This window comes from Stegastes partitus, unplaced genomic scaffold (genome assembly GCF_000690725.1).
Source record: "Stegastes partitus isolate 25-593 unplaced genomic scaffold, Stegastes_partitus-1.0.2 Scaffold3631, whole genome shotgun sequence".
Taxonomy (NCBI): domain Eukaryota; kingdom Metazoa; phylum Chordata; class Actinopteri; family Pomacentridae; genus Stegastes; species Stegastes partitus.
Window position 1 is genome coordinate 31,002 of NW_007581362.1, and position 12,502 is coordinate 43,503.

General features: G+C 38.9%; 1 protein-coding gene across 2 annotated transcripts; it reads left to right on the plus strand.

The window, feature by feature from the left end:
* Positions 1 to 81: 81 nt before the first annotated feature.
* tmem154 (transmembrane protein 154) lies at positions 82 to 12,090 on the plus strand. 2 transcript variants are annotated; one of them, XM_008306216.1, is made up of 9 exons: positions 82 to 267; positions 1,094 to 1,192; positions 3,684 to 3,725; positions 3,861 to 3,905; positions 4,084 to 4,266; positions 4,726 to 4,780; positions 7,302 to 7,378; positions 7,867 to 7,909; positions 10,884 to 11,024. In XM_008306216.1, the coding sequence occupies exons 1-8, from the start codon at positions 174 to 176 to the stop codon at positions 7,896 to 7,898; spliced, it is 627 nt and encodes a 208-aa protein (XP_008304438.1). In that variant the 5' UTR covers positions 82 to 173; the 3' UTR covers positions 7,899 to 7,909; positions 10,884 to 11,024. The 2 variants fall into 2 exon arrangements, with proteins under 2 accessions (XP_008304438.1, XP_008304437.1); XM_008306215.1 differs by lacking the exon at positions 10,884 to 11,024 and adding an exon at positions 11,031 to 12,090 and having other exon boundaries at positions 83 to 267.
* Positions 12,091 to 12,502: the final 412 nt, after the last annotated feature.

The window sequence follows — 12,502 nt, forward strand, 5'->3', positions numbered from 1 at the left end:
TCCGAGTGAGTTATCTGAGGGAGTCGGAGGGTGTGTATGTGAGGGAGAGAGAGAGAGAGAGAGAGAGAGAGAGAGAGTCTCTTTTTTTCTTTTCCTTCCAGTTAACATGTTAAGTCAGATCAGGAAGTGTGATGCTGTGACAGAACAGAAGGAAGCGGGCACACAATGGCACTATGTCTGCCTCTTGGCCTGGTAACATGAGAGGCCCGTGGCTGAAGACCCCTCTGCTGCTGCTGCTGCTGCTGCTGACCTCTCTGACTGGCACAGGTACGACCAGGAACTGTAGCTTCTCAACTCACCGAATTGAGGCGAAGCAGCTCTCTGCACTGTCCTGTCTCCTCCCTGCTCTCGCTTTTGTTCTTCTGTGTACTTTTCTAACTTTGGAACAACAAGTGTTACTTTGTGATGGAAAGCAAAGCGCATTTATTACTGACACCAAGAAATCTGAAGAACTTTTGTTACTTTTATAGATAATCAAATAACACCAGAAACAGCAGACAGATTACATTGTTGGCCTTAAGGAGTGTTAAAATGTTAGTTCCATTTTTGTTTGAGTAACTTTAATCCGCTTTTGGTTCAAACTATGCCATGTTTAGAAACTTGACTCCTCCTGCATTTCCAAGCTTTTCAGCTTTTAAAAGTAACGACTGGTCGTAACAATGTCACAGTTAGACTTTAGCATATTTCAAAGTAACATCGGTATTTCTGTTTTATGTGAAATTGAGAATTTTTCTCAAGCAAAAGAAATATTCTCTGACGAAGGGAAACCTTTCACAAATTGACAAACCTCTGCCGGGAACAAACGGCTACATCTCCACCTCCTCTGTCCTGTACAGGAGTTTTGCAATAGTTTAGATTTTTGTTGCAACCGTTAATGAAATCGTAAAGACAGAAGTCCCATGTGATCTGACTCATTTTTTTGTTTTACGACGCTGATGTTGTTTTTGAAATAACAACCTTCATTTGCACGTGAGAGGTTGCACGTTTCACTCATAATATAAGCACTGCTTAAGTTTTACCTTTAGGTTTCACTCTCCTTTTCAATGATGTGACAGTGCTGTGACATAAAGTAATAAGAGGTTTTTAATTGCAGTGCTTTGCGACGAAGATGAGGGTGCAGAGCCTGAAACTGGGACAGAAGACGAGGTGTCAGACCCTGAAGCAGTAGATGACGCAGCTACTGAAATTCCAGGTGAGGCGTGAATAATAAAGCACATTCCAGAAATATAGTTCACCATGTGGCCAGAAGTATATGGACTGATGTGTAGTCATATTCAATGTATTATGTTAAGTGTTTTCATGAGTGGGTCTATAGACTCCTTAGATCCATCTCAGAAAATGTCGTTTTGCTTTTTTTACTTAACCAAGTAAAAGTCTGGGTGAGATTAAAACGGCCTTTTATTTGCGTTTGGTCACGATACAAACAGCATTACAATAGATGCAATAAAAATAGGGCAATACACACAATATCCAGTTTTAAAGCATAAAAAAGGCTCAGAAAGTGTCTCAGAAGCTAAAAATGATACATTTATTGGCAAAGAACGACTGTTTTGACCATTTGTTTCTTTCATTCTTTAGTTTTTTGCTATTTTTTCTTACATTATTTGATGCAGTGGTTCAGAGTATAAGGAGACAGGAAACACGGGGAAATGTAATTAATCTAGTTATATGGTCTGCCTTTTCGTATGTTGCTGACATCAGATGTTAGACCATGTTTATGTATGTGTTTCCCTGAAATCCTCCTTGATTATAACAGATATAGACTGAACACTGCATGGCTTATGGATATTGGATATGATGGGATTATATTGGATGAATATTGGTGTGGAACATGTTCGAACATGTATCAAGGCTTTGTTAGTATCATAAGTAAAAGCTGTGTTGATTTTCCTTGAAGCTGCTGCTAGATACGTGCTGCTGATAGAGTCACTATGACAATATACATTGCTGAATGAGGCAGCCATGTTTGGAGTCCTTTCTTAGGCCAGTATCAGTTAGCCAATCACCTCTCAGTCCCTGGTTGCTGTGGTGATTCCCGCCTTTTCAGTGAAGGAGAATAAAATAGAATACAATAGAATATCTTTATTGTCAGTGCGATTTGTAACAAAATTGATCAGTGTTTTAGTGCATAATAGATAGATACAAAATGCATAGTTAGGTAGTAGGTACCGATGTTCAGACAGTTAGTGTGAGTCTACAAAGGAGTTAAATGTGACATCAGCCACTATTGCTGTAAGAAAATTCAGAGTTTCCCCAAAAAATTCATGAAACCTAAACTGCGACTGCGTTAAAACAGTTAAAGACAATAAAACTCTGGTTTAGACGAATAGCTTTTAAACCCCCTGACCTGTTTAAACTTTGGATAAAGTTTCTACTGTAAAATATGCCGGAGCTACAGGGTTCCAAATATGGCTGGGTTTTGGCAGTTGTCTGGACAACTTGCCATTCATTTCAATGGGAATTTTTAATAAATTTCATAAAAACCATACAAAAGATCACTACTAAAAGACATAGCACATCGTTCCCAATCAAGCTGCACATTTTGATGTGTAAGTTGTATGGGTTTTCTCAAAGCTGCAGGACAAGCTAGTGCCACAAATCGACACTATAATAAATAAGCCAGAGGAATAGCAATAAATGTGCCAACACTTATGCATTGTCACACTTCAATACAACACTTAAGGTTCTCCACCGTGTGCTTTGCTTTGTTTGCAATACATTCTCACAGTTTTGACTTCAAGGAAAGTACGAGAGATTTCCAAGTGAGCTTGTGATCAACAAGTCACAGGTTATAACTCAGTATCAACTGCTTTTATCAATATTTTGACTTCATTTTATTTTTTGTGATTCCAAAAAACCACAAAATGTTCAAATGTGCAGATTTTTACCCATTTTTATTCATTTTTTTTCCATTTATTTATTTTATTTTTATCCATTTTATTGTTATCCAAAAGTATTTCAGAATTGTCTCCAGAACAAACAAATCTCCAGATAAACAATTTAAATAACATGAAGGAAATGGCCTTGAAGTTATTTTGTTCTTCTGTTCTCTCCCGTTCATTATCTCATAACCCCTCAGATGTATCTTGTGACCCTTTAATAGGCGCATAAACCCGAGTTAGTTAACTGTACAGCTGAGAGTGGCTCTGCTCTGAGTAGCTACAACAATAAAATGCTTCTTGCACACATATCTAATAATGTCAAAGGGACACATTTCCTGCAGAAAGAATACTGTCACTTTTGATGAACGAAGTACACATTGTTCTCTTTTTGAGAGCAGGAGTTCTACTTGTAATCCATGTTTTAGAATAATGTACTAAAACTTTTACTTCAGCAAATGATCTGGTAGGAAAAGCACTTCTGTCATACATTTAAGCTTGCCTGTTTTTCTTTTTAATTATCATTTGTTAGTTGTTGTTGTTGTTGTTGTTTTTTTTTTAGAAATAAAAACCTGTGAAGGGACCACCCAGGAGTGGAAGCTGTCACAGTAGCATATTTTATATATTCTTGTTTTTGGAAGGAGATGTTCAAAAACCACAGTAATCTGCGATGTGTTTGGGTGTCCGCATACTTTTGGCCATGTCTAATGAGCTGACAAGTCAAAACTCGTGAGAATTACTTGCTGTAATTGTAAATTCTTTTTTTTTTTCTGTTGTTCTCAACTGTCTGTGATTCTATTTCAGCAACAGATCCCTCACCCACAGAAACCGAAGGTTCAGACCCAGGTGAGGCCACAACAGGTTTTCTTCTGCATTAGAAATGTTTGTGTCTCCACCTTTAGACTTTTAAAGCTTTTTTTCTGCTCAGTCACTTCCTGGCACCACATAGAAAACCACCTCATGATATCTTGTTTATTGCAGCTGAAGAGAACACAGTAGACCACTCTGGAGACGAAACATACAGTGGTACGTCAGACCAAATGCATACATCAGCACCTTTATGCTTGTTGTAATCACTGGGATACGTGAAATGAAATGTAATCGTCTTCATCTGTGAAAAGACAGACATGAAGAATCACATAAGCACCAAATCTCATCGGAGCCTGTTTGAATCAATGACTGATGAGCTGCTCTGCTTCCACAGATGTTCCACTGGTAACTACAGAGTACTCCAACGTTACAGACTGGACCGCTGAGTCAGAGGACGAGGAGGGTTTGAATCCCATCATCATCCTGATTCCTGTGGTGCTGGTAGTCGTAATCATCGGCATGATAGTTTGTGGTATTTTCATCAACCGCAGGTGGAACAAAAAAGCGAGAAATCAAGGTGTGACCATCACAGGAGGCAACACTTTAAAGAATCAGTTCTCTCATCTCACCAAAAAAAAAAAAAGATATTTTTCCACATAACTCTGAATCCAAGTGCACATTGTGGTATAAGGGTGTTAAAAGTATGCAATCTAATTATTATGTATCTAACATTTTTACTGACAACACTAAAATTTCTGTGTGGTTTAATACCACTAGAGTTCATTTAGTTTAGGTTTTTTTTTTTTTTAAATAGAAGCCAAAGTTTTAAGTTTGACATCCACTTCTAACACATTTAGTTCATATAAAAAACTCACCAATCAACTCTTTATCCCTGTCTGCTCTTGATATCAACATTACAGCTTGACACATTTATCTACTGGATGTTTTGAACTACAGATGGTCCGCATTTAATTACTGTAGTGCTGTTTGAATTCCACCGTGTTCAGTAGACCTTCCACCTGTTCTCTCCTGACAGAGCTCAGTAAAGAAGATCCATATTTGGATGGATCCAGCACAGAGAAGGTGCCAATGTAAGTGCTGACAATTTAATCAAACTGTCTTTTCCGTAGCTGCTAAGTTGAAGGACTGTTGGCAGTCATGTACAGTCAAATTTATTCATTCCCCTCCCTTAAAGAAAAGGCAAAATTCACAATCGTCACTCCGATAACTAGAAGCTGAACAAAGTAATAATACATTTTTTAAAAAAATGCAAAATTATAATTTAGTGAAATAAGACATTGCTTTTGAATTGTGGTCGCAATGAACAATTTAAACAAACAAAAAAGCAAAACTGTCTCGGACAAATTAGAACACTTCGCTGATGAGCAGTGGACCAAAATGAAACACCTGTCAACAGGTGCAGAAGTCTGATTGAGAGTTACAGAAAACACTTGATTGCAGTGATTGGCTCAAAATACAAAATATTAGTTTTTGGGTCCCATCATGCTTGTTTGCTTGTATTTATTTATTTATTTATTTATATTTCTGTTGAAGCAATGTCATGATTTTAATTGAATTTTCATTTATTATTACTTTTGTCAATTTCAACTTATTTCAGTGACAGTCTTCTTCTATGGGAGGGTATGAATAAATTTAAAGACAGCTAGAAGAAATCTGTGTTATCTTAGGGCCCAGTGTTTTGTCAGAGTTTATTCTCAGTGTGCAATTTCCTGTTCCCTGTCAGGTGTTGTGTTGTCATCTGTTTTTCATCTATATTGTCTCTGCTACTGAAAGCAGAAGTCACATTTCAAGCATTACTCATATGTTCCCTTTGCTGAACAAAAACGAGTGCAGCATTACAAACGATCTTGTTTTCCGACTCATAAAGAAAATGTAAAAATCACATTTTTGTTGCAAATAAGTTAATCTCGTCATTTGTGCACAAAAATCTTTTGAGATGTTCAACAGGTGACTGTGGTCAGGTTTGGATTTGAAGGACACTGATCAGATAGTGGGACCAGTACACAGACTCTTGTTCGACCAGTCACTACCACCTTAAAATGCAGCTTTACTCCAATGACACAGATGACAAGAGAAAAACGAGAATGAGCTGTTGCATGCTGGCATGTCAGATAAGACCATAAACAGGAACTTGAACGTCCACAACTCCTCCATTTGTCATCAAAGAAAACGCGTCAGATAGCTCTGGATGAACGTGTCCGACAGGGTGAACCTGACCCCCAAAATGTCTGTCGTAACTTTGCCAATAAGCCCTTCAGAAAGAGTTGCACAACATTTCCCCAGCACCATCGACAACATTATGCGACAGACGTGTGACTCATTTCGAACTTGTGGTTTCTGATCTGTGACTCCGATCTTAATCATTTTTTTCCACTGAAGTCGTTCTTGGTTGTTTCATGACGTCCATTGTGTTGTAGAAATGCAGTGCATTGGAACAACAACGTTTTATTCTCCTGTGTTTAAACGGATGGACAGAATTTAATAAAACATTAGGCTACATGCTGCGGTTATACTTTTATTCAGTGCACATACTGAGCATGAAAGGCTAACGACATCAGATGGCCTTTGAGGGTTTTTACTGGAAGCAGGAGTGAAAACAGCAGTGAATAAAAGGGCAACAAATATTAATGGAATTACACACCAGAGAAGATGAGATATACCATTAAACAAGTGTTAGACCAAAGGCATTGTAAAAATTAATTAGCACAGTAACAAGGAGAGGGAGCTCACAAAGCTGCCAGATTAGCTACATCAATGCTAATACATTCATGCCAAGAAGAAGAAAACTAAGCCAGAATAACATTAAGTCGCCATATTGTGTGCAGCACAGTAATCAATCAAGTAAACCTACACATTAAATCTGCAAGAGTAAAAGCAAAAAGAGCTAAAACTGTTAGCCAACAGTAAATTAGCTAACAGTTAGCAAATGTATGAAATGAAAAAATACTTTATTTATCCCAGAAGGGAAATTCAATAAGTATAAGTGGCACATTAGCTAACGGCTAACTTAACAGCAATTAGCAGCAAAAAAAATCAACAAAACAGCTAACTTTAAATAGCAGAAGGTAAAATATGTCCATCAGTATTTACAGAAAGGTGAAAGCATGTTATGTTTATGTGCTTCAGGTCAGTGTTTTTTCCTCTGTGTTCCCTCATTAAACATCTGATGACACCTCATGTTTATCTGCCATCTTTGTAGATACAACTGTACAGGAAGTAGATCAAACTAGTTCCACCTGCAGCAGCTACAGAGTGACGTGCTGCTGACACACTGATGCTTCACTATGACTAATCTAATGGTGTCATAATATGTCAGTCAGAGGGACCAACCCAGAACTTTTAACATGTATCTACATTTTGCTGTCAATACTCATACATGTACTTTTAATTAAGTAGAGTTTTCATGCCTAACTTTTACTTGTAATGGAGTATTTTTGCATGATTGTATTGGTTCCTTTACCCAAGCGAAAGATCTGACTAATTTCCCGCCCCACTGATGAGTAACTGCTATCAGCAACAGAATGAAGACAGTGCCTGAAACATTTAAACTAGTTCCCTGACGTGACTCTCTGGCCTGTTTGTGTCTTCCAGGCCAATGTTTGAAGAAGACGTGCCCTCTGTACTCGAACTGGAAATGGAAGAGTTGGACCAATGGATGAAAAAAGATGGTAGGTTTCTGTGACCAAACAAAAATCAACTACCCAAAAACAACTCAAAAACGTAAAAGAATATTAAGAAATGGGATCAATAAAGTCAGTCACCAATACACACAGTTAAACTTTAACTCATGCAGTCTAATGCAACAACCCTACAGCATTTAATACCTCAAAGAAGGATTGGTTTAAAAACGGGGATTCTTATCTCTGCTCTGTTGTGTTTGATTCATTACTTTTAGGCATGTGCACTTAATAAACTTCCAAGAGAGTGATTTTTCCTTCAACTTTTCCAACTGTAACATTTTGGAGTTTGCCCAGCAGATGTCACTGTTGCTCTGTAAGACGTAAACATACAGCCGCTAACATCTCTGATGTCCATTTATAACAGTCATTTTTACTTCATAAAGTGTGAAAAATTGAATAATTACTACGACACTAGTGAAGGTTTAGTGAATATGTAAGTGTTCTCATGTCTTTGTCTGCTGGTGTGTTTGTTTCAGGTGGAGCTGCAGAGGACTCAAAACATACATAGCTGCAGTTTTCGTAAGTATTCTTTTTATACTGTCTGGTTTATGAAAACTCACAGATTTTTTTTTCATCCACTTAAAACAATTTCTATCAGTTTTAGTGACAATATGATGGAAGAACTTTTTTTAAATGAACAATGTGAGCAATGTGGTTTTAACATCCATCCATCCATTATCTTCATCCTCATTAGGGTCGCGGGGGGCTGGAGTCTATCCCAGACGACTTAGGGTGGTTTAAACATTAAGAAATGAATTACAGGCGTATACACAGTATTCACCCCCTATTTAATGTGGCCTTTTCTGTGAGCCCTTAGAGCTTGTTTGGCAATGCTGATGACTAAACCGAAACAGTCACTGTGTCACAGCATGGGAACTTGTATTTAAAGCAAAGAACTTCCAGTGACATGTCCCTGCAGGTGTGAATGCCACCTTCTCATAACGACCTCACTCTGAAGAAAAAAACCTTCATGTTTATCAGTATACACAACAAGTCTTACAACTAACAAATTACACGCAGGTTGTTACACAATAACACAACACAAATCTGTGGTTCGCTGTCATTTCAAACAGTTTCCCCTTTTTTTGTGCCAGCCTCTGTTTGTTGTGATGCACCAGCTGGTTTCAGTATGGCTGTGTCTGATGATCTGTGACCCTTTCGTAATTACACATGGTACTGTTTGAAAGCACAAACACTCCTAACATCTGTTAGCGATTACAACAGGCATGCATTGGAAGTGTGATGCAACTTAACCCTGGAATAGTCTCCTTTACTGGAAGGGCCGGGAAGGCGAGGTCAAGGTCCACTCCACTAACTGTTGACCAACATCATTTACACACTGCTTTTTCTCAGGGTTTTATTACCAAAGCGGTGCAAGAGCTAGAGGGTGCTTTCATTTAACAGGGAGGCACTCAGTACACACTAGGTTACACAAGAGATCTCAAAACAGAAGTAAATGTGATGTTACTGCTGCTGTGGTTGCACAATGTGATGCCATCTACGGCAGCAGCTGTGCTGTGTTTGTCAGACCTGTGAAATTCCGCTGTAGCTGCGGCGCAATGATTTTGAAACCTACCAATCTTTTTGCATGGGAAAGAAGTTGAAGCACACTGACGCGACTCTCAAAATCCAAAGGCTTTTACTTCCGCTCTAAATTAAGTTGGTAGAAAAAAAAAAGAGTGTACCATTATTTACTGAATGCTGCATTCATTTATTCTGACTTTCTTTCTTAAGCTGTTGTGGGGAAGATTTTAAGATAGTTATTTACACATTCAGCAAACAGACAGTATAATTCGGAGCCATGTTTCTGTCCACCTGATGAATGCAAATCCGATATTCACTCTCCTTTCAGCTGCCGCAGCCCATGCCAACTCCTGAGGGAAAAATTCTCTCTTTCACTGCTAAATGCTCCATTACATCCACTAGCTAGTTGTTAACATTGTCTGTCTGCATTTTGATGCTGGGGGAAGGCTGCATTCAGTTTCCAGCTGCAGCTGGAAGCAAAGCCGACAAAAGCGGTGAGAGTGAACAAAAAAATAAATAAAAATGGTGAACTGCAAATTCAAAATTATGAGTTGAAAGACATTAAATCCTCCAAAGAATTCCATAGAGTCGGACAATCATTTTTGTGGGTTTGTCACTGTGAGTTTTATGTGCACATAACTATTTAACCCATTGTCCATTAAAAAAACGATTACAACCGTGACTTGATAATCAGACACTAAATATAAAACCTTCTTTTATGTCAAATAGCAAGGCTGTTGGATTGTCAAGACGGAGGTCGAGATACAAGGAGGGCTTGATGCTTGAAGGGGCATTTGTTGTAAATATTTATTGTTCATAGTTGTTCTCATAACTAGTAGGGCTGGTCCGAATAGCACTTGCTGGTCTCTGGATATTCAGGCCCAATTAATGATGAATATCCAAATATTCGGTGCCGTCGGGGGCACTTCCATCCCGGGAGGCACTTCCATCCTGGTGGAGCCCCCCGACAGGGTGGAAGTGGCACGAACGCACAGGTAGTACTTGGCTGCTGATACCAGTTTAGGATAGCGGTCCCAGTTCTGTTTCCACCATCGGAGGTGGTGGTGGTGGCGGTGGCGAGGGAGTGGCGGATATGCTCCACCGCCACCATCCGTGTTTACTTCTGTAAACACTGAGCACGCTCACAGCGTGTGACGTCGTCATGTCCAATTCTGCGCATGCAGGACACTTTTGGGTCGTATGAAGTTAGTCTATGGTTCACAGAGGGGATCACATACAAGTCGTATTTATTTGGACATGTGAACGAACTTGCAAAAAAATCGGATTTCACAAAAAAATCTGAATTAAGCGTTAAGTCCTGCAGTTGGATTGTTAAGTCAGATAATATGACATTATCCTTTTTTGTGACATAAAAGATCATGTTGGAGTCGGAATCCAAGGCTGTCCATATGTTAAGGCTATTTTTCATGGGTTCCGTTTGTTTTTCCTAAAAACCTGTTGGATAGCAAGGTTTTTGGATTGTTCAGGGTCGGATTATCGAGGCACAACTGTACTAGCGTTGAGCATTTAGTATCTTACCAGTAACACACAAAAGTAGCTTAATGTCTACACGAAAATTACAGCTAATTAACACACTTAGAAAACAGCTCTTCCATGAACTTTCTGTGCATTGTTTGGTTTGTGTGTGAGACCACTGCTGTGCACACTGTGTGTTTCAGCTCAGCTTGCAGGGAGCAGAGGTGAAAGTGTAGGTTGTGTTGTGATCATTGTTGCCAGAGTCACGGGTTTGGTATGTTCCCGGTGATTCTTACTTGACGCTGTGTGAACAACACTCCACCATATGTGTTGATGACGACAGTGTAAGACTGTGAATGGACTGTACAGTGCTGTCAGTGGGTGTGAGTGTCAGGCCCTTACTGAAGGAAGGAAAACAGGAATATATTTGGTTGAATGAGGCTGTAATTTAAACCCTTTTGACCAAACCTTTCCGCTGTTTCTTCTCTTTCAGTTTGAGTCATTAGCCACCACTGAAAATGGCCACCTTTACCACTTAGACGTCTCTCTATTAGGTGATGACTAAACTCAAGTCACTGGAGTTCAAAGACTATAGCGGACCGACCTCTGACTTGGACACCTCTCTCTCCCATGTCTGCAGGTTAAAGGACGCTCTCCTGGGATACAAGTCAACAACGCACTATGACCAACTCTGATCTTCTGACCTTTCCACAATAATTTCACAACATTCACAACCACAGGAGTTAATCTGATGGTCAGGAAACAACACCACGACATTTAAGGACACTTACAAACATTATTTCTGTATTTATAATGAAACAATCAGCAATAAAAATGCATCTGAAAACTTTATTAAAGCAGCACCTCCTGATCGTCTTCAGTGGGCTGCAACATGCAACTTGTTTTCCCTGTTTTTAACGCACATTGACAACATGTTTAGCAGTTATACAGGTACGTTTACAGTGTTTTATGTCTCAGTGGATCTGCCAGAGTGAACAATTTTACATTAAAACCTGAAAAACACAGTTTAGGTTGCTACCAAATGTTCCCTGTTTTGCAGATTCATACTGTTAAGGAGCATGTGGTCAACACAGAGAGCATCAGATCGATATCTTCCTCCATCTTCACAGATATGGCTGCTCATAGTGTGTCCTGACAGGTCAAAGCCTCTTTGTTGTACAACACTATGCGACTCCTGCTGCAGGTTCTCATAGGGAAATATTGGACTCAAGACTGTGGCCATGCACGACTGAGAGAACCGCTAATTTTTTTTACATCCGCACAGAGCTACTTAGAACTCATAGAGAATGTGTTTTGCTTCTATATCACAGAGCATGAAAAGACAATTGTGCTGTTTTTGAGGCTTTTGATAATTATTGCCCATCACTGAAAGAGCTTTGTAAAAGCTGCGACTGATAAGATGTGTATCTCACCTCAGATGATAACTCTCCAACTCAATAGCTTCTATCTTCAGATGTTTTGTTTCCATTTTTTTTTTTTTTGCCTTGAATGTGTTGAATCTCAGCAGTCGTAACACTGATCTAAATGTGAGCTCGACTTTCTTTATGTGTCATTCAGTATTGTGCAGGATCTTGCACTGTAAATATGAGAATACAGTATGCCCTAAGATATTTTTTTCATGGAATGCCTTTTGTAAATATTTCTTATCAGGCACTCGTGTTGTTGTTTTTGCTGATGAAGCTTTGATTAAAATTTTAATGAATAAAATCTCCTGATAGAATTCTGATGTCTTTTGGTTTTTGTTTCAGACTGAAACATACTGACTGACTCTGGTGATCTTTAAACTTTTGCTTTAGTGCCACCATGAGGTTTGGTTTGGATTTTAATGAAATGGCTTCTGTTTGTCTTGACATTACCTACAAATATTCACAGGATGAACCCCTAAAGAGTTTGGTGATCTGATCGTTTTTTTACTGTAGCACACCCAGCAGCTAAAACCTTCTACCTGTGCATGGAAATATCTCCACATCTGTATGATGAATTGGCACAAAAGTTGGTGCAGACATTCATGGTGCCCAGAAGATGTATCTTAATGACTTTGGCCATTCCTCTGCTGCCATAATAAAGTTAATATTATTGGTTTAGAATGTC

Excerpts from the sequence above, each read along its gene's own strand:
- tmem154 (XM_008306216.1), top strand. The coding sequence starts at position 174 with ATGTCTGCCTCTTGGCCTGGTAACATGAGAGGCCCGTGGCTGAAGACC. Across the intron at positions 268-1,093 it reads GACCTCTCTGACTGGCACAG|TGCTTTGCGACGAAGATGAG; the intron begins GTACGACCAGGA and ends TTTTAATTGCAG. Across the intron at positions 1,193-3,683 it reads CGCAGCTACTGAAATTCCAG|CAACAGATCCCTCACCCACA; the intron begins GTGAGGCGTGAA and ends ATTCTATTTCAG.